The 26,935-nt window shown below is 47.0% G+C and overlaps 1 protein-coding gene across 3 annotated transcripts in view; it reads right to left on the reverse strand.

The window, feature by feature from the left end:
• Positions 1–26,935, reverse strand: part of LOC147024609 (uncharacterized) — a 148,145-nt gene that overhangs the window by 98,959 nt on the left and 22,251 nt on the right. For 2 of the 3 annotated variants that reach the window (XM_085884667.1, XM_085884666.1), the window contains exons 3-7: positions 16,730–17,268; positions 15,020–15,060; positions 9,985–10,054; positions 7,020–7,072; positions 6,632–6,808 (exon numbers count right to left, since the gene is read on the reverse strand). In XM_085884667.1, coding sequence (XP_085740793.1) covers positions 6,632–6,808; positions 7,020–7,072; positions 9,985–10,054; positions 15,020–15,060; positions 16,730–17,268 — 880 coding nt within the window. The remainder of the gene's footprint in view (positions 1–6,631; positions 6,809–7,019; positions 7,073–9,984; positions 10,055–15,019; positions 15,061–16,729; positions 17,269–26,935) is intronic. The other variant, XM_085884668.1, reaches the window with a different exon arrangement.

Raw genomic sequence — 26,935 nt, forward strand, 5'->3', positions numbered from 1 at the left:
ACATGCACACACACACACACACACACACACACACACACACACACACACACACACACACACACACACACACACACACACACACACACACACACACACACACACAGTGTTGCGGTTCGAGGAACCACATGCCTCCAAGGCAATGGTATCCAACATATAGTGGTCCCAAGACAGTTATTCCATTAATATACGTTTCGATAGCCCCTTCCCTTTTGTCTCGTGGGTCAAATGGGACGTGCGTTGCAGGGATCTCATAGCTAGGTTTGCTTACACCACTAACTTCATTTCTACTCTTCTTTTCTGCTTATTCCTGAGGGAAATCCGAATTTGCGTCCTCGCAGAGTCCAACACGTGCAGCACGTGTCGCGGCCGGGGGAGGGAATAAAAAGCCGCAACATGAGCATCAAAAAAGCGCAGCTGTGAGGAAACAGCGATATCCTCAAACGAATCTCTGCCGCAAGCTTGAGATGATCGTCTGACATTTCCAATGATCTGAGATGAGATTGCCGGTTGCATTGAAACGGCATCCAAATGAATATCTCTTAAAGAGGCTGCACGGATGTGGTTTATATCGGCAAGAGCGTGGCTCGTAGCTTGGTGCGAATAGCTACATCGTCAAAGGCCAATAACACTGAACAACAAATTTCAATTTTTTTTTTTTACTGGAGATGTGTAAACGCTGATTTGGGTACGCTGATTTCAAAAATCATAACCGTTTTGCTGTATCATGTCAGGATTTTCAGGAACAGAAATATTCCCATTGCCTAGAAGTCAGGATTTCAATGAAATTTACATATGTCTTTAACATGTCTATTTCGTACAATTGTTGTTAACTTGTGTTATATTTCTTTCTTTCAGATAAAGATGAGTAGGCGTTCCTGTACCAATCATCCTGACAACTTCTGTTATGTCTGTGGTCGGTATACCAAAAAAGATCAACAGCGAAGTATATCTACAGCAGTGAAAATGAAGGCCGCCTACTTTCACTACTTCGGGTGTAAGGTGGGGGACCAAGAACAGAGCTGGGCACCACACATCTGCTGCACAAGCTGTCACACAACCTTGACTCAGTAGTTGGTGGGCAAGCGCGCGAGCATGCCATTTGCGGTGCCCATGATATGGCGTTAGCCGCAGAATCATCATGATGATTGTTATTTCTGCTGCACAAGCATCGCCGGCTTCAACAAGAAGAATAAAGGTCACATCAAGTACGCTGACTGCGTCTCTGCTCGTAAACCTGTGCCTCATGATGACGAGAACCCCGTTCCAACACCTCCAGCTGATCAGAACATAGCTGTAAGCAGTGGTGAAGAGGATGGTGATGATGAACCTTTTGAACCCGACACTCAAGAATCACACCTTCTGAACCAGGGAGACTTAAATGATCTTGTAAGAGATCTCTCGCTGTCAAAGGCGAAGGCAGAGCTGCTTGGATCAAGGCTGCAGCAGTGGAATCTACTTGAACCTAACACCAAGATATCCTTGTTCAGAGCACGTCACAGAGACATGGCTGAGTTCTTTGAGATGGAAGACACGATGACATTCTGCAGTGACATCAACGGTCTGTTGAAAGAACTTGGGTGTGATCACGATCCTGCAGACTGGCGCCTCTTCATCGACTCGGGGAAGAACAGCTTGAAGGCTGTTTTGCTCCACAATGGCAACGAGAAACCATCAGTCCCACTGGCTCACGCGTTCGGCATGACAGAGACCTATGAGACTATGCGGCAGCTGCTTGATTCCATCAAGTACAATGACTTCAACTGGCACATCTGCGGAGACTTGAAAGTGGTGGCGCTGTTGTTAGGGCTGCAGTCAGGCTACACGAAATACATGTGCTTCCTTTGTCTCTGGGATAGCAGAGACGACAAGAATCACTGGACGAAGAAAGATTGGGAAGAGCGAAAAGAGCATGTACCTGGTCGACACAACGTGAAGCATGTCGCCCTTGTCGACCCAGCCAAGGTTTTCCTTCCACCACTCCACATAAAGCTCGGCTTGATGAAAAGTTTTGTACGGGCAATGGATCTTTTACGTGGGTTTTTATACCTCAAGGAAAAGTTTGGCAACACCTTGTCGGAGGCCAAGATCAAGGCTGGTGTCTTTGTTGGACCGCAAATCCGACAGATTATGAAGGACGAAACCTTTCCGACAACTCTAAACCCCAAAGAGCTGGCAGCGTGGAGGAGCTTCAAAGCTGTGACGGACAACTTCTTGGGGAACGAGCGCGCGGACAACTATGAAGAAATAGTGCAGCAGCTGCTGGAGTCCTTCAGGAAACTTGGCTCCAGGATGTCCCTGAAAATCCATTTCCTACACCAGCACCTGAACTTCTTCCCTGACAACTTGGGAGCAGTCTCGGACGAGCACGGCGAGCGATTCCACCAAGAGATTTCACTCATGGAGACGCGTTACCAAGGGCGGCACAACCTGAACATGATGGGCGATTTCTGCTGGTTCCTGCATCGTGAAACTGACACAGAGCAGCACAAACGCAAAGCCAAATGCCTAAAGCATTTTTAATTACATTCTAGTGGGGTTTTTCTGTAATTTCTATAATTTTGAAGCATTCATGATGAAATAAATGAATAAATGAATTTTTGTAAATTTCATTGAAATCCTGACTTCTAGGCAATGGGAATATTTCTGTTACTGAAAATCCTGACGTGATACAGCAAAACGGTTATGATTTTTGAAATCAGCGTACCCAAATTAGTCTAAATCACTTTACACATCTTCAGTAAAAAATTTTTATTGTTCAGTGTAATTAATAGCAAAACGACAACCACGCCACGTTGTGCACGATACGGGCGGCACGTACTTTTCAACCCATTTCTGGACTAATTATATCGGCATCCTCTTTTCCCTCCATTTCTCCATCTGACACTTATATCTACATCCTTTTTCATTCCAAACCTCAATCTAATTATTATATCCGATCGTTCCCCTCAATGCCTACACAGATCGGAGTTGGCCCCGCGCACACGATAACAGAATCGGGCGAACACGAGCGCTGGCCACGTGCTCAATGGCGGATCCGCCCGCACTGTGCGGAACGTGCTCGAAGGCAAACCCGGGTGCCGCTCGCGACACTTTATTATCGTACAGAGCAGGCCAAGAATGGACACATCTCACCATCTGTGCATGGGTTTGCCAAAATATCTTAACTTCTCGCCTCTCCGGCCAGAGAAGCCACAATCAGGCAGGAGCATGCTGTACAGCTCGGGGCAGGTGACACATCACGGAGCAGGCACAGTGACCAGCGCGATCCAGGGATGCCGAGGCAGGCATGCGGGGCCGACACTACCCTCGGCCGGTCGTTAGGGCACGGTCCGGGAGTTCGTGCAAGACAATTCATGTCATGGAGTTCGGTGCGAGGCGATGCATATCATGTCGTGAGGTCGGAGCGAGACAATTTCACAGCTTGGGGCCATCTTGCCGGAAGTGGAGTGGAGCCACTTCCGGCCATCGCGGCCGGACCGCGCGGGAGCCGGGGACAATCAGAGTGCCCGATTCGGGTGACGACGCATCACTTCGGGGTGGCCCCCCCGCCCCGCACTGCGGAGTTTATAAAAGGCAGATGGCGAAGCCATTCTCTCTCGCTCTCACGCACTGGATCTCCAACTCGCCTTCTCCTCCCATTCGCCTGCGGCTCCGCCTTCTTCACCCGCCGTCATCGCTGTGACTCCACCTTCTTTACCCGCCATCATCACTGCGACTCCACCTTCTTAACCCGCCGTCATCGCTGCGACTCCACCTTCTTCACCCGCCGTCATCGCTGCGACTCCACCTTCTTCACCCGCCGTCATCGCTGCGACTCCACCTTCTTCACCCGCCGTCATCGCTGCGACTCCACCTTCTTCACCCGCCATCTTCGCTGCGACTCCACCTTCTTCACCCGCCGTCATCACTGCGACTCCGCCTCCACATCGCTGACTCCGCCTTTTCCACCCAAGTCCCTCCCTTCACACCCAACCATCGCGTCTCATTCTCTGGACGACGCTCACTGCACGAAGCAAGAAACAGCGCGCCAGCTGTCAGGGGGATATCGCCCAGCGGAGAATCCCCCCCCCCGCCCCCAAAACCAAATTGGTGGCACGATCGGGCAATCGTGCAAGGTATTCATAGACCGTTAGCCTCATCTCCTCTTCACCTTTTTCTCTTCATTAACTCCTCTTCATCGGTGTGTGTGTGTGTGTGTGTGTGTGTGTGTGTGTGTGTGTGTGTGTGTGTGTGTGTGTGTGTGTGTGTGTGTGTGTGTGTGTGTGTGTGTGTGTGTGTGTGTGTGTGTGTGTGTCTCCTGGTGCCTGGTCTCGTAAGTTAAGATTGCAGAAGATTATTATTATTATTTCGGGTTAAGTATGCTCTGTGTCTGCTTTCGTAAGTTGCTTGGACATGGTCACACCTCACGCTTCTTTCTATCCCTGCATTGCACACCAATATAACTATTCACTGCACCACATAACTTTCCTCGCTTGCTTGTAAATAAATTATTATAAGAAATGTCCCCAGCTCGTTTTTGTCTGTTCTTTCATTGATCCAGCATGGTCCGAATCCGAGCTTAGCCGGGACTTTATTCCCAACGATCTGTTCCTTTTAGCCGGTACGTCCTTGGCAGTGTCGCTCGGCTGCATCTGATCCTGTAAAGTGATCTGATTCGGACAAGGCGTACCGAGGGCGTGTCCCCCGGTAATTAAATCACGTGATTAATTAGGTAATCCGGTTAACCCAAAGACGGGGAGGACCATAGGTCACACGGTTGGGTTATTGGCGTCCACGGTCAGTTAGTGACCCGCCGCGTCACGGAATTATCCATGTGTGATGGCCTACAATTCCAGGGAGTCTGGTGGGAGCCGAGATAGTTTCCCCCCCTGGTGGTCTTCTCACCGGACCCCCGGTCCGCAACAATATTATGTAGGAGTGGCTTTGCCGCTTATGCGGTGCCTCCTGTTACCAGCACGCTTTCCTCATTTTGTTGACCTCGGAAGGATGGCAGGCTGAGTCAACCCACCTGGTGTTAATTCAACGATGTGACAAGGACTTGAATTCAAAACCCAATGATCTTAAGCCAGCCGCCACAAGAGTTAAGCCAAAACCAGGCTTATGTAAATGTCTAATGTGTCTGAAGGTGTATTCAAGGGTCTTCAGGGTTTTAAAGGATCGAAAGCAGTGATCTTCACTATTGTTTTAGAGGAGGGCCACTTTTGCCAATAAGACATCAGTGTGAGAACCGCCACACTGCAGGCAGGGCTCCATAATGTCTGCTCCTTGGCCCCACTTCCACATACTCTTCTTCGTAGTGGTTAACTGGGCTGCAAGTGTAATTGTTTGTCTACTGAAACCATATCCTGATGTCGTTATGTTACTCATATTTTTTTTCATATACAATATGAAGGCTCGTATAAGAGCCAACACAGAGAACATATAACAAGGTGAGCAGGAGACAAGAGGAACAAGAGAGGGAAGCACAAAACAGTGGGGAATAGACACATGAGGAGATCTGTGGAAGGTAGAGGGATGGGGTGGGGTACACAGGGTAAACAAGGTGGACACTACAGGGACTTTGAGGAAGGAAAGCAGGGAATATGAAGGAGGTGGGTTTGAGGTGGATTAACAGGGGTAGAAAGTATCATGGTTTTGGATGGAGGAAGATAAGAGATGGAGGTGAAGAGTTATTTTGAAGACCTGGAGGGAAGAGTGGGATTGAAGAGAGTGTGGGAGTTTGTTCGAAAGGTAGAAAAGAGAGGAATAAAAGAACGAAGGTGAACAGCAATTCTTGATTTTGGTAGTCGAGCTAGAAGGGGGTTGCTGGCAAACCTTGAGTGCCCTGTGGAAATATGGGCGGGATGGATAGTAGACAGAGCAGGGGGGGGAGGGGGAGGAGTGAGGCCGGAGAGGAAACGGTAGAAGACAGAATGCTTTGCGTTTGAACACTCATTTGAAGCCATTGAAAGAATTTGATTGCATTTATGGTGGATTATGATGGGGTTTTCACATTTGTGTATTATTTCCGCCGCATGTCAGAAGCCGCAATTTCCACCACCAGGGACCGCCACTGGCTCACGGGCCATGCAATGAAGAACAGAGATCTAAACAGTCAAGAGGTCTCAGGAGTCTTCAGGGTACTTTCAAAAGTACGTAATTAATAGACATAGTCATGATGCAACTGACATTCAAAAAAGTACGCAATTGAGAGACATATAGTCATGCGGGTTGACCGAGTCTTCACTCGCGGCTTCACCGTGTTTTTCTTTTTTTTATGACATAGATGCACAGGGAGAATGGTAGGGGTGAAAGAAAAGAAAAAAAGGACTAGATGTGAAGATTATCGGAGAAAGAGAGAGGTGGGTTGGAAATTGTGGAGGGAAGGAGAACGGAAGAGAAGGATCAATAAGGGGTGAGTCGTTTGCATATGGGGAAAGGTCATTAAGAGGGGAGAGTGGTGGAGGGGGGCCAAATTCTGCTATATTTTCTTCTGTCAAAGATAGATGACTCATATTACCTTTCACAATCACTATCAAATGGACACGATATTATGAAACAAAGAAAAGTGATCAACTTTACAGGAGAACTTCAATGAACTTCAACGTCTGAATGAAAAACCAAATGACGACAATGCATATGTGAGTGGTACCTCGAGACGCTTGTGCTCTGCAACGAGGATCGAGTATTCTTTTAGGGCAGCGGCCGTTGCAGCTTCAGCTTTGCGGCGATGTACTCGAACCTTCCGTCCTGCTCGAGCACCCCTGTCACCTGGTATCTGACCAGTCTCAAAAGAGGAAATGGAGGCCCGTTGAGTCACCTGAGTGTTCTGGTGGTTGGTGAATGGTTACATAAATCAGTGAAGACAAGTTTAGAAAGAGAATGTGTACATACATATATATATAAAAATATATATATATATATATATATATATATATATATATATATATATATATATATATATATATATATATATATATATATATAATGAAACAAAGGATTACAATAATGCTAGCAATGTGACAAAATCACAATGATACCTCTCGTCTGGCAGCCATTGCCGGTCTGACTCTTCCAACAGGCCTTGCTCCATCTGACACAGACAGAGAGATTTTAAAAGGAAAGTGAAACTTTATTTTTCAAGCATTATCTTCACTTTCAGCAAGTCAAACAGTTGCAAAGTTATCTGAGAAACATCTGGCTGTTTAAGAAAATGATTTTGCAAAGAATATTTTGCTGGATCAAGAAATCATCAGTACTCAAAGGTTGAGAGATAAACAGTACAATGAACCTTTCAGTTTTAAAATCTGTAAAACATTAAAGATGCCAGTGCAGAATATAGAATTTTTAAAAGGAGAAAACATATATCCGGTTGCAAAATAAAATTGAAAAATACCTAAAATAGCCATTTAAACTAAACTAGCTTTAAATAGCAATCAACAATATTGTCAAATAATTCCTTTTATTCAATGAAATTGGACCATTTTCATTTCAAAATATTCACAATTCACAGGAAAACTCCCAGAAATCTGCTAATTGGCAGAAGGAGCCTTGTAAAGTTAAAGTTAAAGGGGCCTTTTGCAGTACAATAGCCTTCTGAACAGAGAGATGATTTTTCAAGCTCAATAACAATTTTGATTCTCCCCTTATTGACATGGACATCACAGTTAATTGACTTGTAACCCATTGTGTTTGCTTCACAAATAATAGGTAGATCAACCCAAAACAATATTTGTCAAAAAAAAAACAGCTCGTACCTACAATTCCATAATTATAACATCAAAAAAGGGAGAATTACACTACATTGTCATCTTAAATGTTTCTTCATTTCACTATGTTATAGGTGCTGCATTTGTCTGAGAAACATCTGACTGTTGGAGAAAATTGGATTGTCGGTGGTACACTGAAATTAACACCTGTGCAGTGGCTCCAAGTCTTGTCTAACATCCCACCCCTCAATGTGCACCAGAAGGCAAGGATGCTGAGAGAGTTTGACTGCATCAAAGCCATCCCAAAGCTTCCAATCCACGATTGCAGAATCTACCAAATATGCGACGTCACGCAAGCCTTTCTGGGGCTCTGAAAATGTTTTGAGTGATGCGGGATTTAACACAAAGGACGAGTGGCTCAATCTCTGGACAGGCAGTATCATTGCTAACAAATAACTGGTGAATGAGCCAACAGAAGAGTCACCAAGTTTTAAGCTCCTCTGGAAACAGTGGTCTGTGCTCAACAGAATCCGTACTCTCCAGCAACGACATCACACCACCTCCACAAATGGAATTTCAAAGACAGGCCAGCATGTGACTGTGGTCACCCAGATCAGACTGTTCATTGCACTGTGAATGAGTGAAATGAATGGAAATTTGATGAAGGTTTTGGGCAATACACCTAACTGCAGACAGTGCTGTGACTTGGCTGTCCAACTTGGACTTGGATCTGTGAGCTACAATTTGTCATACGCAAGAAAGAAAGACTATGTTATATGCATCAACCCACCATTATGCCCCAAATTCAATATGGAGCTTAACTCCACATCCAAGAATCTTCACAGTTGAAAAAAGGTATACGTAGCTGATGCAAATGGATGCGATTCACGATAATGTGTTCATTAATCACGTTTCAGTTTTGATTGAATTAATTTCAAATTTTATCTTAGCTTGGCTAATAAATTGCAGTGTTGTCTGTAGATCTAAAAGCAAGATTCAGCTGACAGAATAGTAAGCAGCACCATGTCTCAATTCAAGATTGCTCCATATATGCTCCTTCCTTTCCATCCCAACATTTTTCCTCATCTGCTCCCATGGATTCACCAAACATTATTAACCTCCGCCATCTTCGAAGATGGATGGAGGTTACTGTTTTCACCCCTTTCTGTTTGTTTGTTTGTTTGTTTGTTTGTGTGTTTGTTTGTTTGTTTGTGAACAGTATTATGGAAAAACTCCTCGACGGATTTCAACGAAACTTGGTGGGGGGGTTAGGTATGGTCCAAGAATCATGCCATAAAATTTTGGACTTGGTACAAAATCCAATATGGCCACTATGGCGGCCATTTTCAAAAAAAATATTTGATTTTTTTTTTTTTGCATTTCTACATGTTTTAAGTGATTTCCAACCCCCCCCCCCCCCCGCCCCCCAAAAAAAATGTTGGACAAAAGAACTATAACTGTCAGCACTGTTGACGTCATATTTAATGAATAAGATATAAGGTTCACTTGAGTGACCCAGCAGTATTGGCGGCGGAGGTTTTGCACTCTCCCGAGTGCTCCCCCTTTAGTTTTGCTCTGAAATAATCCTCCTTTTCTATTTTCCAGATTGAGACAGTGAAAAAATATATACGATCAACTTGGTTTTGATAAAAATTGATATTCCTCACCTACAATATAGAGCCAGAACACAATAAAAAACAGATGCAAAACAAAACAAGGAAATAAGATGATAAAAACCATCAAAAATAAATATGACCAGCAATCAGGCACATAGTTTAAAAAAAATTATTACAAACAGCGCTGGACATCAGCACGCACTAAACAACGCCTGGCAATTCACCAAGATCACTTTTAGCATTACAATTTGCATATCTTAGCAATTTTGGAATCCGTTTTTTTAAGACAAAACCTTACAGGTATTTGGGTGGTGCATTGCTTATAATAAGCAATATCTTTTTTCACTTCCAGGTGTTGAAGTTACAGACATGTGAACTTTTGAAAATGTACAAATAGTGTTCCGGGCTGACGCAACAAACTGTCTTCAAAGAAAGCTTAAGTAAACCTGTGGGTCATGCACACAATTCAGGAACCAAGCACTTCACACTGAGCTCACACAAGTGACAGAACTCATCAGAACTGTTAATTAATTTCCTGTTGATATCTTCTACATCAAATGTTGTTTGCAGGTCTGAAAAATAATAAGTGATAAATCACTGAGTGCCAGCTTTTATTGAAAACATTGAAGCTTCAACAGCATGTGCACGCATCCTGAATCAATTTCCTCTTAAAGTCATACCTGTAGTGGGAGAGAGAAAGGAAAGAGGACGTGGCGGGGCAGCAGAAGACAGAGGATATTCTCGGCCAGTCTGGGAATGAAATGCACACAGAACATGACCTTCATATATCAACAGCACTATTGATTTTGTTCTCATCGTAGTCAACAGAATCAAGGCTCATAGAAAAGCAAAAATCATTTTGCAGGATATGTATAAAAAATATTTTTAAGTACTTGCTTTCTTATTTTGGAACTTTCCCATTTTATGGAAAAGTACTTTACAATCATTTAATTTGGATATTAGCAATTGTACCAACATCAAAACCACTTTGACCATGAAATCCAGACTCTACTACTACATTGTACCTACTATGCTAAATACCCTTTGAGCATCCCTGTTTTTGGCTCTTCACTGACATATATTATCAACACGTTAAAATCAGCCATTTTCTTTACATATTGTTTCAGCTGTGGAAATTCGCAGAACACCATATAGGTCCTTAGTTAGTTATGCCGATAAGTCCGTGTGCAGTTAGATTTCCCCACCGTTGTTTAATGGGAATTATCCATGTGGACAGGGCTGTGATCTTCAGTAAGCCGTTATTCTTTGCTATCGTTAATTTGGACCAACCGCTTCATACAACCACCTTAACCACACCACCGGGTTTCCACCTTGGCACACGGTTGCCAGAGGCCTGGCCTTCGTCGAGGGAAAGCAGGCAGCCCCCGTTCCCCCCTCCCCCGGACGAATGGCGTCTCCACGGTGAATTCCACCCGGCGTGTGGAAGAAGAAAAATACAGCGGCGAGGGAGTGTCGCTGATTTGGTGGGAAAACGCTTCCTTCAAGAAGGTTCCCGCATGTTCTGGAAGTTTCCCGCAGGTTCTGGAAGGAGGGCGGGGCGAGAGCGGAGGGCGGAGCGTGGGTAATAAAAAGCGCGCACGGAGCGTTCTCGTTCTCGTTCTCTCTCTCTCTCTCTCTCTCTCTCTCTCTCTCTCTCTCTCTCTCTCTCTCTCTCTCTCTCTCTCTCTCTCTCTCTCTCTCTCTCTCTCTCTCTCTCTCTCTCTCTCTCTCTCTCTCTCTCTCTCTCTCTCTCTCTCTCTCTCTCTCTCTCTGTCTCTCTCTCTCTCTCTCTCTCTCTCTCTCTCTCTCTCTCTCTCTCTCTCTCTCTCTCTCTCTCTCTCTCTCTCTCTCTGGAGTTGCTGCCGCTCTCTCGCTGTCGTTGCTGAAGCTCTCTCGGTCGTCGCTGAATCTCTCTCTGGAGTTGCTGCTGGGGTTGCGGTCGTTGCTGGTGTGGTTGCTGCTTGTGCGGAGGGGAATCGCGCCAAGGAGCTGCGTGAAGATCTGGGCTCGTGTCCGAGTCAGGAGCTTGGAGCAGTCGGTCGGTGGAGGTCCGGGCGTCACGAGGGAGACGTGGGCCGGAGGCACAGCCCTGCTGTGTCGCGCGAACCTGCGTGGGCGTGTGGGGAGAGCCGGAGAGAGCTCGCCTGCCGCTTGGCAAGGCCTGGGCGCAACCGCGGCTACGCTAGCTGCCGTGTGGACGGGACGTCGCGACTCGCCCCATCAAGGCACCACGAGGGTGCAGGTAACCTGCAACGGTCTCGTGAGGCCTTTTCGGTCACCAAGGCCCCACGTTATAAAGGCCCACGGGCCCAGTCTGACTCCCTTGTCTTTGAGGGGGTCTTTTCCTTGTTTTTCTTTGAATGAATGTTGTGGCGCCGAGTCCTGTAAGTAAAACCTGTTAAGTAAATATACATAATAATCGGAGACGGTCGTAGTGCTTTACCTTGCTCGTGTCTTGTTCCCTTCCCCCATTGATTGCATGGCTGTATATGTGCATCTGTGTAAAATAATAAATGTGCTTATTTAAATGTACCCTGTTCGTCGTGTCGTTTTCCCCCATTGAACTGCTATCTTGCTTTCGGAATACTAGTTGGTTTTTGAATACGGATAAATAGAATCGGGTCCGGCGAGGTCTGCCGATAATACCCGCTCGGTTATCCCAGAACGGAACGAAGCGCTTAAGCGGTTCGTGTCCAAACAGGCCTTCGCCGAGGTACGGTCCCTCGGTAGGTTACCCGTGCGAATACTTAGGTATATCGATATTCGGCGAGTGACCCTGTCGTGCGCGGGTAGAATACCGACTGGGCCGTGGTGTGCGTTGAAGGCACACCCGTGACTGGTTCTCGGCGTTGTTCCGGGAAGTTACGACTGAATTGTCCGTCCGGTGGGCGAAGCGGCCGTTATTAGTTTAACGCGGTCGCTCGCAAATTCGGAACACTATGTTTAGCACACATCACGTGTCAGAAATGTCATGAAATATCCCATTGATTTGGTATAATCTTCTTCAACCTTTCAGGGATGGCACGAGTCATCAAGTTGGCAACAAGCAATATTTATATCTTTGGAAACGAATCCAAATTCCACAGGTTATTATCCCCCGTTGGACTTAGTCCGAAATGTGGGTTATGGATTTGGTCTCGATTTTCGTGTCCATGTGTGCGTCCGCAAACATACTGTACCTTGGATATGTATGGACCGCTTTTATTTGTACTTGGCACAAAGACAACACATTATTACATATGCACATCAATTTGTTTTGCAACGCGGTCTATGATGGCCGACTTGCGCAATTTTAGTTGTAAAAATTAAAAATAAAAATCCAGTGTTGAACACGTCCTCGACCATTTATTGGACATGCATGGTCCAATTTTGTTCAAACTTGGCACAAGAACAGTACATGATGGCATACATGGGCATCTCAGTTTATTTTGAAATCTGATCAAAGATGGCTGACTGGTGGCCATTTTGGTGTACATAAATATGGGCTTACCCTTTAACTCTGCATCGCAAAATTACGACAACAATGGTGACTCTGACATTTTATGTCATTTTTACTTGTTCTCCATAATATATTCTGTATTTTTTTGCCAAATATTTTTTTCCCCCCCCCAACTTGTCTTTTCTTCTCCTGTTTCGATTTTATATTGTATTTTTTAATGTACATTTTAGCATTTTGCTTTGTTTGCTTAAATATCTTTATGATTTTTTTTTTAATCACATCAACAGTAGCAAACAGAACAAGTTTTCTACTGCTGTTGCTTACCGTCATCTCTAGTTTGCCATTTTACTTTGAATGCAAATTGTACAAAAAGCCTAATTTTAGCAAAACAAAAAATGTTCTCATTTATAATTTATATGTATTAAATATTTGTTACCTCTGCCATCTAAGATGAAGGAGGTTATGTTTTTACCGCTGTCTGTTTGCTTGTTACTTGCAGAATCGAAGATTTTTCAAGTATATTGCTTAGTCGATTTTGTTATTGTCTGTTTGTGTGTATGACAATCGCCTACAGCTCACAATTTAAAACCGATCTTCAATAAACTTCAAGTTGTAGAGACAGTCTCAACTAAGAAGCCTTTTTGAGGTTTTAATTGGTGGAAGAGAGATCAAGCCAAAAGCAAGCCGTTGATTTTGAGGACAAAGGTCAAAGGTCATTTTAAGGTCAAATTTCTAAAATCGTCATTTTTCATCCAATTGACTTGAAATTTGAACAGGATTTGCATAGTGCATCACTGGATTGGGAAACCAACTATTTTTGCGATCAAAAGGTCAAAGGTCAACTCAAGGTCAAACTTCTAAAATCATCAATTTCAATCTCAAAAATATTCAATTTTCATCTGATTGACCTGAGCTTTGATTAAGATAGTCAATTTTAATATTAGTAAAATGCACAATGTGATGTATCCATGGCAACCTTTGGAGAGGGGGTGGATTTTGCAAGTATCGTGCTCTGCATGATGCCATTTTCTTGTTTGTTTGTGAACAAAATATCATAAAAAGCTGTGGATAGATTCGGACGAAACTTGGTGGGCAGATCGAGTATGTAACAAGGAAGAATTGATTCGACTTTGGTGAAGATCCGGATCCGGATCCTATAATTTTTTGAGTGATTCTTCACCATTGAGTGATAGGGCTAAAACGACAGTAGGATATCTCAAAAAGTTGTGGACAGATTCAGACGAAACTTGGTGGGCAGATCGAGTATGTAACAAGGAAGAATTGATTCAACTTTAGTGAAGATCCGGATCCGGATCTGAGAATTTTTTGAGTGATTCTTCACCATTGAGTGATAGGGCTAAAACGACAGCAGGATATCTCAAGAAGTTGTGAACAGATTCAGACGAAACTTGGTGGGTGAATTGGTTAGGTGACAAGAACAAGCCGATTTAATTTTACTTCAGGTCCAAATCAAGATCCAACCTATCAATGTGATACAAAACATAAACTAAAGTAATCAGCCTGGCGGAGGAATGCTCTCGACCGAGTGCCCTTCTAGTTTAATTACCTCCGCCACTGAAGGTGAAGGAGGTTATGTTTTCACCCCTTTCTGTGTGTTTGTTTGTTTGTTTGTGCACAAAATATCTCAAATAGTTGTGGGCAGATCCGGATGAAATTTGGTGGACAGGTTCGGTCTGTGACAAGGATGAACTGATTAGATTTTTGTGCAGATCCAGATCTGGATCTGACTACGAGAATTTTTTTAAAGTGATTATTCACATTTGAGATGAAGGACCAAAATGATATATAGCACGATATCTCAAAAAGTTATGGACGGATTCGGACGAAACTTGGTGGACAGGTTGGGTGTGTGATAAAGAAGAACTGATTCAATTTTGGTGAAGATCCGAATCCAGATCTGGATACGAGATTTATTTAATTTTTAAAGTGATTCTTCACCATTGAGAGACGGGCAAAAACGATATAGTACTGTATAGCATGATATTTCAAAAATGTATTGGGCCCGATATATTATCGTGGATCAGACATTCGGTGGCGGAGGTATGTGCTCCACCGAGTGCCCTTCTCCTTAATTATTTGTTTGTTGTCAATTCCCACTTGTTAAATTTTACAAAACACAACCAGGATAAATTGCCAATCCAAAACTTTGTGGTCAATACTTTGAATGCATTTTGAAAATCCACCGATCATAGTGGACAGTGCAAAAAGTACAAAGATGGTTAGAATCAATGCCAAAAATAAAATTCACAAAGCACCTGTTTCAAATCCATCTGCCACCCACACGTATCAGGAATGTCTGAAATGAAAAACGAGCATGCAGGGTGTGTAAAAAAGAAAATGATTTAGGAGCATGACAGCAATTTATACAAATGCCAACGTGCCAGTTTAAACATAATCCAAATGTAGGTCGGACAGAGAAACGTATGACGACAAGGAAGCCAAGTTATATCCTTAAACCATTCAATTCTCATTCACACCTTTGTTTAGTTTTTGCTTGCTAACCCGAACGAGACTTCAAGAAAAAAAGATCTTACTCGACTTCAAAAAGAACCCCCGAGACATCAAAAAGAAGCAATAAAAAGCAGTTTATTTATTTATTCATTCATATTATGCAGCCTGTAGCTGATTGGCTGCATCATTTTCTGGGGTCGTAGCTGTCCAATGATGCAATGCCTCCTGTTACCAGTAAGCTGGTACTCTTTTTTTTTTCCCAACCTCAGAAGGATGACAGGCTGAGTCAACCTACCTGGTGTTAATTCTTCAACGGTAGGATAGGGGCTTTAACTCAAGACCCTAAGATCTTAAATCAGCTACCTTTAACTGTTAAGCCAACACCAGGATTCAAGCAATGTTTAGTGAACCAAAACAAGCGAACAACAATGTGGAAAGCAAAAGCTAACATATAAAAAACGAGTGGGCCCATTGGTCCGATGGACCAAATTTTCAATGGCCTTCACAGCCTTGATGCATGCCTGCCTGCTGTGCTGCTTCAGCATTAGCTTGTCCTTCATGAAGCCCAGATGTGGTTGGGGCCAACACCGGGATTATATGTTTGTTATTATGATTGCCATGTGACACGACTATTCTTATTATTGTTGAAAATATTTTTAGTGTGAATTAATATAGATGCTTTGTTGCAATGTTATTATTGTTTTTGTTGCATATTTTGTAATTAGAATGCCATGCCATGGTAGAAGGACGTATTATGCTGCTTTACACACCTTAACATGGCGTGCGTTTAAAACATGAGAATTCTAACGGATTTTTTGTGGTATAGTCAAGTCTTAAAGGGTTTACAGGATCTAGTCTTGGGGGGGGGGGGGTCTTTGGGTCCTCGGGGACCTTTTGGGACTTTTGAGTTCTCAGGGACCTTTTGGGACTTTGTGTCGGGGACTTTTTGGGACTTTTGGGTCCTCGAGGACTTTTTGGTCCTCAGGGTCTTTAGGTTATTGGGGGTCTTAAAGGGTCTTCAAAGCTCAAAGGGGTCTCAGCAGTCTAAAGAGTCAAAAGGTGCATTCCAATAGTGTGTGAATAATGCATATACGGACATAATTAATCGACAAAAAGTGTGCCTCAAACACACACACACGGACACACACCTCATCCATTAATAGTAAAAGTGTGTGAAGTCACGTCTTTCATCAGCTATAATGCATCCCTTTTCCGATGTATGCAAGGTAAAACAAATATTTGGTTTTATAAAGCATAGCAAAGTTTTTTTTAACACTAAAAAAAAATTCTATGCTTGTATGGTCAACTGGTGATTCATAAAAAAATATATACACTTGTAGAAGCCAATTTTAGCACAAATCTTTTCTAAAGCTATCAATAAATGTGCCTTTCACTGACCAACTACTCTCATTTCGGAGCTTTGCTACCCAACATTGGAAAATAAATGCAAGGTAAAGCATCAACCTTGACAATGGGGAAGCAATTAACTCAAACTCATTCATGATCCCACTCACCTGTTTGCATGGATGCATCCATCTGTTGAACCCTGCCACTTGACATCCCAGTTCGGGAAGGAGAGTGAAGCATTTCAGCCATTCTCCCAGCACCTCTCAACACAGCATCAACCCCTCTCCCTCCATCTCCATCTATATCTCTTGCACTACCAACACCATCTCCCAATCTCCCGAGTCCCAACTGGACATCTCTCCATGTTTGAGAGAGTTGGGGCTGGGTAGCAACACGGGATACAGGGAAAGGGGGTATGGAGGGAAGAAGAGGGGCAAGAGGAGCGATGGAAACTGGAGGTGAAGGGGCAAATCCCAGAGGTAGAAACTGAGTTTCAGGGAATGTCAAGCAGGGATAGTGAAATAGAGGAGCTAAGGGGATTGAGGATGGTAATGACGGGGCAAAAAAAGGGTACAATGATTGTGGGTGAGAAGAGGAAAGCAATGGAAATGGATGAGAATGAGCAGCAGGAGGCAAATGTTGAGGAGAAAATGTCAACGCCGATGTTGGTGGAATAAAAGTATGTTGTTCTGAAGGAAAGTGTGGCCTGTGATTCATTACAAGTTCAAAGATGGTTCAAAAAGAAGAAGTAGAAAGCCCCAATGTAATGGAGCAAAAAAAAAAGTTAGTGCATTGGAACATGTGGCAAAGTGATAAAATATTCAAGGTTCGAGTGGTGGTATGCAAGTGGGGAATCATTTTGGGGGGTGGGGGAGGGGGTTGAGGGGTGTTTCAATAATAAATAAATAAAATAAAAAGAGGCAAATGTGAAGAAGATTGCACGTAAAGATAGTTTTTATTCAAATAAAGATGGTTAGTTGAAAAGGACATGGGCAGTTTGAGGTAGATACCACATGAAAAAAAAAAATGCAGAATAGGGATTGGGTAGGGGGGGGGGTCGGGGATGAAAAGAGAAAATAAAGAAATATGGTGGGATGGAGACAAAAAAAAGGACAACATTAAAAGGGAAATAAAAGCGTCTTTTTATATTCAAGAATAAGGACAAACAAATTTCATGTTGCAGAAGGATAAAATGAATATTTCGTTATTATTAACCAGCCCTCCACCAACTCCCTTCTGCTTTCCTCAGAACTGAATCATAAGGTAAATTGTGCAAATGGCAAGCCCAGGCAAATCATCGGCGGCTTCATTTTCACATTGGAAGAAAAGCAAAAATATCATTTTAGGGAGAAAAAACTAAATCGATTACAAGCTGCACAAATCTCCTTTTAACATTATCTGGGATGGAGGGGGGGGAGAAATGCTCCCTCCCACATTGTTGATTTTCATGATAACTTCCAAACTGCAAGCAAAATAAGCCAGGAAGGGTTAACCATCCTGGCTGTTAATGCAGCTTCTGGGTTGGCTCATTGACCGAAGTTTTTGAAGTGCAATCCACTGCGTGCAGCTTCAAATCGGAACGGTGCAGGGAACGAAATGGTAACACCACCCCAGGGGGAATTCCTTGCCTCAACTCAGTACAACTTTGAAAGCATGTAAAGCAGGATGGGATATATTGGATGAGACATTTACCTAATTTTTCAGATTTGGCCAGAGATTACATCAACATCCTTCAAAAACAGTCTTTAAAGGGCCAATTTTCATGAAAAGGGGTTCAGTTTTAAGGGTGTGTGTGTGTGTGTGTGTGTGTGTGTGTGTGTGTGTGTGTGTGTGTGTGTGTGTGTGTGTGTGTGTGTGTGTGTGTGTGTGTGTGTGTGTGTGTGTGTGTGTGTGTGTGTGTGTGTGTGTGTGTGTGTGTGTACGAGCTGTGTTCAAAAAGCATCCAACCTTAATTTTTCGTGCGTAAACAAATGAAGCTCGTGAGGTGTGGTTTGGTACACGTATGTAGGCGATCCTAATCCGTATGCGTGAATATTTTCCTGCCTGCAGAAGCTGTCAGTCGCCTACAGACCGCCGATGAGTGAGGAAGTGTGAGTGAGCGCCGTCGGATTTTCGTTTTTGACATTCAAAAATTGGGGATTTATTTACCAGTGATGGGGGACGAGGGGAGCACGCAAGAAGAGAGCTATTCTGAAAATCAGGCAATGCAAGTATGTACAGGCAAAACACTTATACAATTCACTACTTCCTAGACAGGCGTCACAAACAGACACACGCACACCCAGACAGAAATGGTAGCTATTGCCTTTAATATGACTTTCAGCTCGGAGGGACAGGCGAGCTGAAAGCCAGGGTCTATCTTAGACCTGTCCTCGACGACGACCACGATGGCGATCACCAAGACGAGAAGGCTCCAGACCTCCCCGACGACGACCAAGCCAACAACAATGAAAAACGACGATACCCAGACGACCACCAATGCCACAATGATGAAAACGACAACCAGCAAATGTCATGTACTGAGATGTGATGTACCTCAGCGCGCGCAGACTGCGCTGATCACTGAACAGAACGAACTCTCCTTGCGCGCGCAGACCGCGCTATTTTTATCTCCCCCGCTTCGAAAGGCGAGGGGCGGTGCCTCCTCGCAAATCCGCCCTCTCCCGTCACGGGCCTGGATTGGCTGAGTCACGGTCACCCCACCCGCTGCATGCCGATTGGTTGAGGGCCACCGCGTGGATCCTCCCCAAACTCCACCTTCTCCATATCGGACGACCTTCTGCGCATGCGCCCTCATCATTCCTCCCATTCACCAAAACGGGTGGCAAACCCCCCAATTGGCCAGTTGGCATGGTAACATCACATGGACCAGCCCCTGGCACAGGAAGCTGAGCAACATGTCTCTGCAGGGTTCTGCCCACCCCTGACGTCAGCCAGGACGAGGTGAAGGAAGCGAGGCGAGGGCGATGCGGTGTGGTCGGCGGCGACGTCGGCGGTGCAGTCGGTGGTGAAAAATAACGGAAAGAAAACCTGACTATTAAAACAACTTCACAGCGCAGGAACATTAAATTACCCATTAGACTCGGGTCGGGACCCTAACTGGCAACATGTACTTACCGAAATAACTGAGCTAAAAGGACCTGAATGTTGAGTGCGATAGCTTTCCAAATCCGCAACAATACACACAAATATATATATATATATATATATATATATATATATATATATATATATATATATGTATCTATATATATGTATCTATATATATATATATATGTATCTATATATATATATATATGTATCTATATATATGTATCTATATATATGTATCTATATATATATATATATATGTATCTATATATATGTATCTATATATATATATATATATATATATATATATATATATATATATATATATATATATATATATTCTACTTAATGATTCAATTCTACTTAATGAGACAAGGCGCGACAGACTTCCATACAAAACCCAAGGAAAAGAAATAGGGCTCGTGAGCCTTTAATGGTACTCAGAGCCGGGATGACCGAAGGACTCCAAGAGACCGGCCTGGTTACCTGGCCGCCGCTTGGTGGCGACTCGACAGTCTTCGGGTCGGTGACCCCTGTGTCCCTGTTCCACCTGGAGCGTCGCAAAACGCGCCAGTCGCTTGAGCGGCTTGGCGGGAGGCTTTCCTCGGTCGCTTGGCCTTCCCCGCGGCCTGGTCGATCGGGCCTGGCCGACGACGCTTCAGAGGAGCAAACGGGCCTTGCTCTCTTAGAGTTGATGCTCTTTTAGGGCCCGCTCACTCCTTAGCGCCGCTCAAAGCTCTCAGGGCCGTCTGCCCGGACCGCGACGCAGCTTCGATGCTCCTTTCTCTTCAGCGACTCCAAACTCCGTCCTTCTGCCATTGCGTCTCGATCCCGCCCAACTCCTGACGCTCCTCACCAACTACAACTCCAACCCAAACTGGCTCTTGGGACGCGACTCCGCCCCTTATATCGGGTGGGGGTGCCCGCCCTTCGAATCTTCACCCAAGGCTGGCTCCGCCTACTTTCACCTCTGCCCTTTCACCCCTGGTGGAAACCCCATTTCGGATTGGCTGGCTTTTTCCGAGGCAGAGCCCATTTTGATCCGAATATGCAAATCAGCCATTTCACGAACGTTTTTCATGAATTGCGAGCGTTTTTAAATTCTCTGCCCAAAACGCGACATGGCAAGCCGAGACGAGCTGAAACAGGTGGGTAGTGAGGTAGATGTTGTGCTGTATCACGTGATTGGGTTTTTGTATATCATGACTCGCCCGCTTGGGGTGGCAGTGATGTACATCCGGACGCGCAATGAAGCAGAGTTACTGCTACGTTCTCGCTCCCCATGTTCAGCTGCACCTCTTTCACCACAATTGGCTGACGAGGATGTTGAGTGGACGAGGAGCGGACAGGTGCACGTTTTCGTCGGAGACGACTTCGAATTGTTTTCAGAACAGTTGGGGTGCTATTTCCACGCGAATGATGTGGTCGACGAGAGCAAACAGAAGTCGATCTTGCTCGCCCCGCTATCGGCGGAATATTATTGACTGCCGCGTGATTTGATGGCGCCGGACAAGCCCAGTGGGGACGCGCTGTCGTTTCGGGACATTGTGCGGGAGATGACAGCACACATGGCGCCGGAGAAGTAATTACAGCTGGCTCGATACCAGTTAGATTGCTTCGCGAAAGGTACAGGGGAGCGCGTCGCTGATTTCGTGGCGTGAGTGAAGCATTCTTCCGTGGCCTGCAAGTTCAAGGCAGAGGAGCGCCCAGCTCGGCTCAGAGATCGTTTTATTTCTGGTTTGCAAGATGCGAAAATGGTTTCAGCGGTTCTACGGCTGAAGGGTGAAGCCATTACATTCACCTCGGCGGTCGACACTGCTACAGCTGTGGAGCAGACTCGCGGAGATGTTCGGGCCATCACTGACCGCAGCTTGCCGGATGGCCTGGGGGCCCACGCGGTGTCGCGAGTGCCCCGGGACGCACGCACAACCTTCGGTGCGGGCCGGGGCCAGACGTCGCCGCACGGCCGCACGAGCGGCGAGGTGACCCGCGGACGAGTTTGGGATGCGGAGGTCGACACCTGCGCCGTGTGTGCCCGTTTAAAAACACTGTGTGTTTACGTTGTCACAAGGTGGGTCATCTGAAGCGTGTGTGCCGAGGGGCGTTGGCCACCGTTAAGGTCATGGACGGCGATGTGCGAGGCGACCTCGGCGACCCGGGGCGAAACTGGCAGCTGTTGATGGGCCTGTTTTCAATTGGCCCTGCGGCGGCGCGCCCGATGACGGTGGAAGTCGAAGTGAACAACACGCCGATCACGTTTCAGGTTGATACGGGAGCGGCGGTGTTGATCATCGGCGAACAGACCGCGCGTAGACTCAACGACCTGAAGCTTATCAGGTCCGACCTCACACTGTTCACATACACCCGCGAGAAGATAACGCCAGTCGGGATGGCAGACGTGTCTGTGCGGTACCAAGGCCAGGTCACCGCGCTTCCGTTGTACGACGTGCGGGGGAGGGGTCCGTCTCTCCTAGGCCGAGACTGGCTGACCTGCATCAGGCTAGACTGGTCCGCCGTTCACCTTGTGAAACCCGTGCCGAGCCGATGGGAGGATCAGTTGGAGAAGATTCTTCAAAGATATCAAGGTTTGTTTTGCGACGACCTTGGGAAACTCAAGGGCGTGGAGGCAAAGCTCTTCCTGAAGGAGGGGGTGGTTCCTCGTTTTGTAAACCACGGCCGGTACCGTATGCCCAGCGGGACAAGGTCAAGGGTGAACTGGATAGGCTGGAGGCCTGTGGAGTGATCGAAGGAGTGTCGTACTCAGATTGGGCCACCCCGGTCATCACGGTGCTGAAACGGAATGGAGACATCCAATTGTGCGGGGACTTCAAGTCCACGGTTAACCAGGGGCTCAACGTGGAGCAATATCCACTGCCGTCAATCGATGAAATATATGCACGATTGGCGGGGAGTCAATACTTCACGAAGCTTGATTTGCGTGATGCATATTTTCACCTGCCGATGGATCCAGGGAGTAGCGACCTTTTGACAATCAAAACATGTCAAGGGCTCTATCGATATACCCGACTGTTTTGGGATTGCTTCGGCCCCGGGCTTGTGGCAGAAAGCCATGGATCAGGTTTGCATTGGCCTGCCCGCTCAAACCTACCTGGACGATGTGCTCATTGCGGGGAAAACGGCGGACGAGCATCTTGCGAACATTGCCCAAGTGCTGACGAAGCGAGAAGCGTGCGGCCTGCGCTTGAACAGAGACAAGTGCGCGTTCTTCAAGCAGCGCTTGGAATACCTCGGGCACATCATCACGCCGGAGGGTTGTTGAAAGGCCCTCGGAAGGTGGAGGCGATTCAGCACATGCCACCGCCTCGCGACAAGACGCAGCTGCGCTCGTTCATTGGTATGGCCCAGTATTACCAAAGGTTCGTGCACGGGCTCAGCTCACAGCTTGCGCCGTTAACGCGGTTGCTCAGGAAGGACGAGCGATGGGCCTGGGGGCCTGCACACCAGGCGGTGTTCGACCGCGTCAAGCGGCTGCTCACATAGGATACGGTCCTCGTGCACTACGAGCCTGCGCGTCCGCTCTTATTGGCATGCGACAGCTCTGCATATGGCATCGGGGCAGTGCTCTCCCACAGGATGGACGATGGATCCGAGCGGCCTGTTTGTTTTGCATCCCGGACCCTGTCCGCAGCAGAGCGGGAATATGCCCAGATCGAGCGCGAGGCTCTCAACCTCGTCTGGGGTGTGCGGAGGTTTCATCAATACCTGCTGGGGCGGCATTTCACTTTGCAGACAGATCACAAACCACTTCAATTCATCCTGAGACCCGAACGCGGGGTACCGGTGGTGGCGGCCGCGCGGATACAGCGGTGGTGCCTGTTTCTTGCTGCTTACAATTACGATATTCAGTTCTGGAGCACCGAAAAGCATGCTAACTGCGACGGCCTCTCGCGCTTGCCTTGCGCGGAGGGTCCAGCTGCATCTGAGTCGGCCGACCGGGTTGATGTGTTCGCGCTGGGCCAGGTCCAAAGCGGGCCGATCACGGCCAAACAGGTCGCGGTGGAATTGGCTCATGATCCAGTGCTCGCCCGTGTCATCCAGGCGATTTCGATGGGGAATTGGAGCGATCTACCTTCAACACGGCATTTCAGCCTTTCGCCTCGCGCGCATCGGAGCTGTCGTTGGTCCAACAGTGCGTTATGTGGGGAATGAGGGCGGTGATTCCACCGAAGTTCAGGCAGTGGTGTTTGGAAGAACTGCATGTCAGTCACCTTGGCGTCGTGAAGACCAAGAGTCTTGCTCGTAGCCTGTTGTGGTGGCCGGGGTTGGACAAAGACATTGAGCAGTTGGTTAAGCGTTGCACCACATGCCAAACAGATGCTGATAACCCGCGTCGAGCTTCGGGACTATGGCCTACCCCAGTGAGGGCCTGGTAGAGGGTCCATGTGGATTTTGCGGGGCCGGTTAATGGCAAAATGTTTTTAATTGTGATCAATGCATTCTCTAAATGGCCGGAGGTTGTAGTAATGCAGCATACATCAGCAAACATTACAGGAGAAAAACTGCGGACGATCTTTGCTAATAAAGGATTACCCGAGGTTCTGGTCTCTGATAACGGTCCGCAGTTCATCGCAGGTGTATTTGATGAGTTTATGCATCAAAATGGTATTCGACATCTCAGGTCCGCACCGTATCATCCTGCGACGAATGGGCAGACGGAGTTGTTTGTTAAGATGTTGAAACGGGCTTTGCGCGGGGGGGGGGGGGAGGGGGGTTGCACCTGTGCAGACGGTGGTCGATGTCTTTTTGCTCCAATACAGGAACGCTATTCATCCTGTCACGGGTTATGCTCCTGCCATTCGTCTCTATGGACGGGCATTGCGGTCCAGTCTGGATTTGCTGCGACCTGGAGGGTCGGTGAGTGGGGCGATGTCACGCCCGACGCTGCTGCACGGTTTTGATGTGGGACAGCGGGTAATGGTGCGTGATTATTTCCACGGTTCCAAATTTGTGCCGGCTGTGGTCTCTGTGGTACTGGGGCCGGCGAATTGCATGGTGCGGACTGAGGGTGGGGAGGTGTGGAAGTGGCACGTGGACCAAATGCATGATTGCTGTTCAGCGTCACCCCCCCAACCCCTCTCCCCCGTGCCGAGCGATGTGGGACCCCCACCTGTGATGTCGCCGTGGCCAGACGTTGTATCGCCAGGGCTAGACGTGCCGACGCCCGCGGGGTGTTCACCTGATTCAGTCCTGCCTGAGGACGACGAGCAAGCTTGTCGGCCGGGGGCGGTTGTTGTTGCGGATGGGGCAAGTCCGGCGAGGGTGTCACCTCGACCAAGCCGGGAGGCGTCTGAGCCTGGGCCGTCTGGCGTCGCTGCCCGTCCGAGGCGGGTCAGGAGACGGCCGCTGTACTTGGAGGATTTTGACTGTTGATTGGTTTCGTTTGGTCATGTTATAATTGTCATTTCATCATTTCAATTGTCATTTTACGAGGGGAGGAGTGTGCTGTATCACGTGATTGGGTTTTCGTATATCATGACTCGCCCGCTAGGGGTGGCAGTGATGTAGATCCGGACGCGCAATAAAGCGGAGTTACTGCTACGCTCTCGCTCCCCATGTTCAGCTGCACCTCAGACACCACAGATGTCGTGGTTGACGAACCCATGGGCCAGGACACCACCCCCATGCAAGAAGATGTGCCCCCAGAACCAAGCTCAGAGTCCGAAAGGAGCGCAGGGGCGGCGTATGAAGCAGATACGGGAGATAGATCAGGTGACGGAGACGCAGACATCAAAAGAGGGGAACGAATTGGATGAGGAAAAGACGAGCACACACACATAGAGTTAATGAGGGGCAATGGGGTTGAGCCGGTGGAATGCTTTGTCACCCGGTGTGAGCAGCAGGATAGCCTCCTTAAGGAACAAAGGGAGACAAAGGGAGACAAAGGGAGCAGATCACAACGAGGTGAGTCCGATCGGGCCGAACGAGGTTGGGCGGACGAGTGCTGTGAATGGGTAAACGTGGAGCTTGGGGGGTAGGAAAACCCCAGGATTGCTTGTGGTGGCACGAATCCCCGAAGTGATTGTCCCGGAGTGTGTGGTGGAGTGTGTGAGTGGTGCGGTTGTGTTGAAACGTGAGAAGAGCGCGAGCAAAATGGCGTGCGTGAGTGCATGCAAGGAATTGAAACGGACGGATTCAGACGGGAGACAGGTGTGGCGAGCCTTTTGCGCCATATAAAGTTATTGTGGCAACCGCGCCAGCTTTGCAGGATGTAGCGTACGAGGCCCATTCGGCATTTAGCAAACGGCCCTCGCGCACGAGTCTTCGTGGAAGGAATCCGATGCGGAAACGCTCTGCGTGGGATTCAACAAGACCTCGCGGACGGCTAAAGTGGCGGCGAAGGTTGTTTGAATTTGGAACACACGGGTTCCCGCGTGGGTGCGTGTGCGGGGAATCGCATGCTGCATGTCGCGTGTTCTGTGCGCGGAACGCGCGGAGCCGGTTTCCGGGACGATGCGCTCGTGCTAACCTGCACAGCAAGCCGCGCAGGTTCGGTGTGCGAGTGACGTCACCAGGGATCTCACGGCACGAAGGCCGGGTTAACAGCGCACGTTGTCCCGCATGGGGAATTCTCCGAAAGCAAGCGCTCGTTGCGATTGGCAGGGTGACATCATGGCTGCACGGATTGGCCATCGGAGGGGACATTGGTATCGCCCACAGGGACAAATGGGCAAGCCATAAACCGCCACTATGGCGGTGCAAAAGATTAAAAAAAATTAAAAAGCCTCGCTCCAAGTACACGGCCCGGCAGAGATGTGGCAAGCATCCTGCTTTGGGCGAAGGAGCACTAGTTAGAGGGAAGGGTTAGCGTTAGATAGACAGGCCTCATGGGGGCATGAGCTGTCCTCCATGGGGCCTGTGGACGAGTTAGTGGGAATGTCAGATTTAGAAATGGAAAATGGATTTTGGGAGACATGGACAGACATGGAATGTGTAGTGGGGACGTAGTTTAGCTACGTAGATTAAATGGAACGTGCATTTGTGTAAGGGACGAAGAGGGAGCATGAGATAGTTAGGGGAGCATAGGCAGTTGGAGTGTTGGTGGAAAGTGAGAGAAAGAAACATAATGAATGGATGTGGGTCAGCAGGCCCGAGTGTGTGAATGGAGTGAATGTGAAATGCATGGTGGGAATGAATGAGTGGGGGGGGGGAGGAGTGAATCCCACCCAAGTGACCCCGGGGTCAGTGTAATGTTAGTTAGTGGGTTAGTTAAAATATACCAAAAGGAGGTCGTTTTGTTGTTTGTGTGGAAGAAGGCTCGAAAC

Source organism: Eptatretus burgeri, chromosome 6 (assembly GCF_056783735.1).
Source record: "Eptatretus burgeri isolate ZD-2024b chromosome 6, Ebu_testis_v1, whole genome shotgun sequence".
Lineage (NCBI taxonomy): Eukaryota > Metazoa > Chordata > Myxini > Myxiniformes > Myxinidae > Eptatretus > Eptatretus burgeri.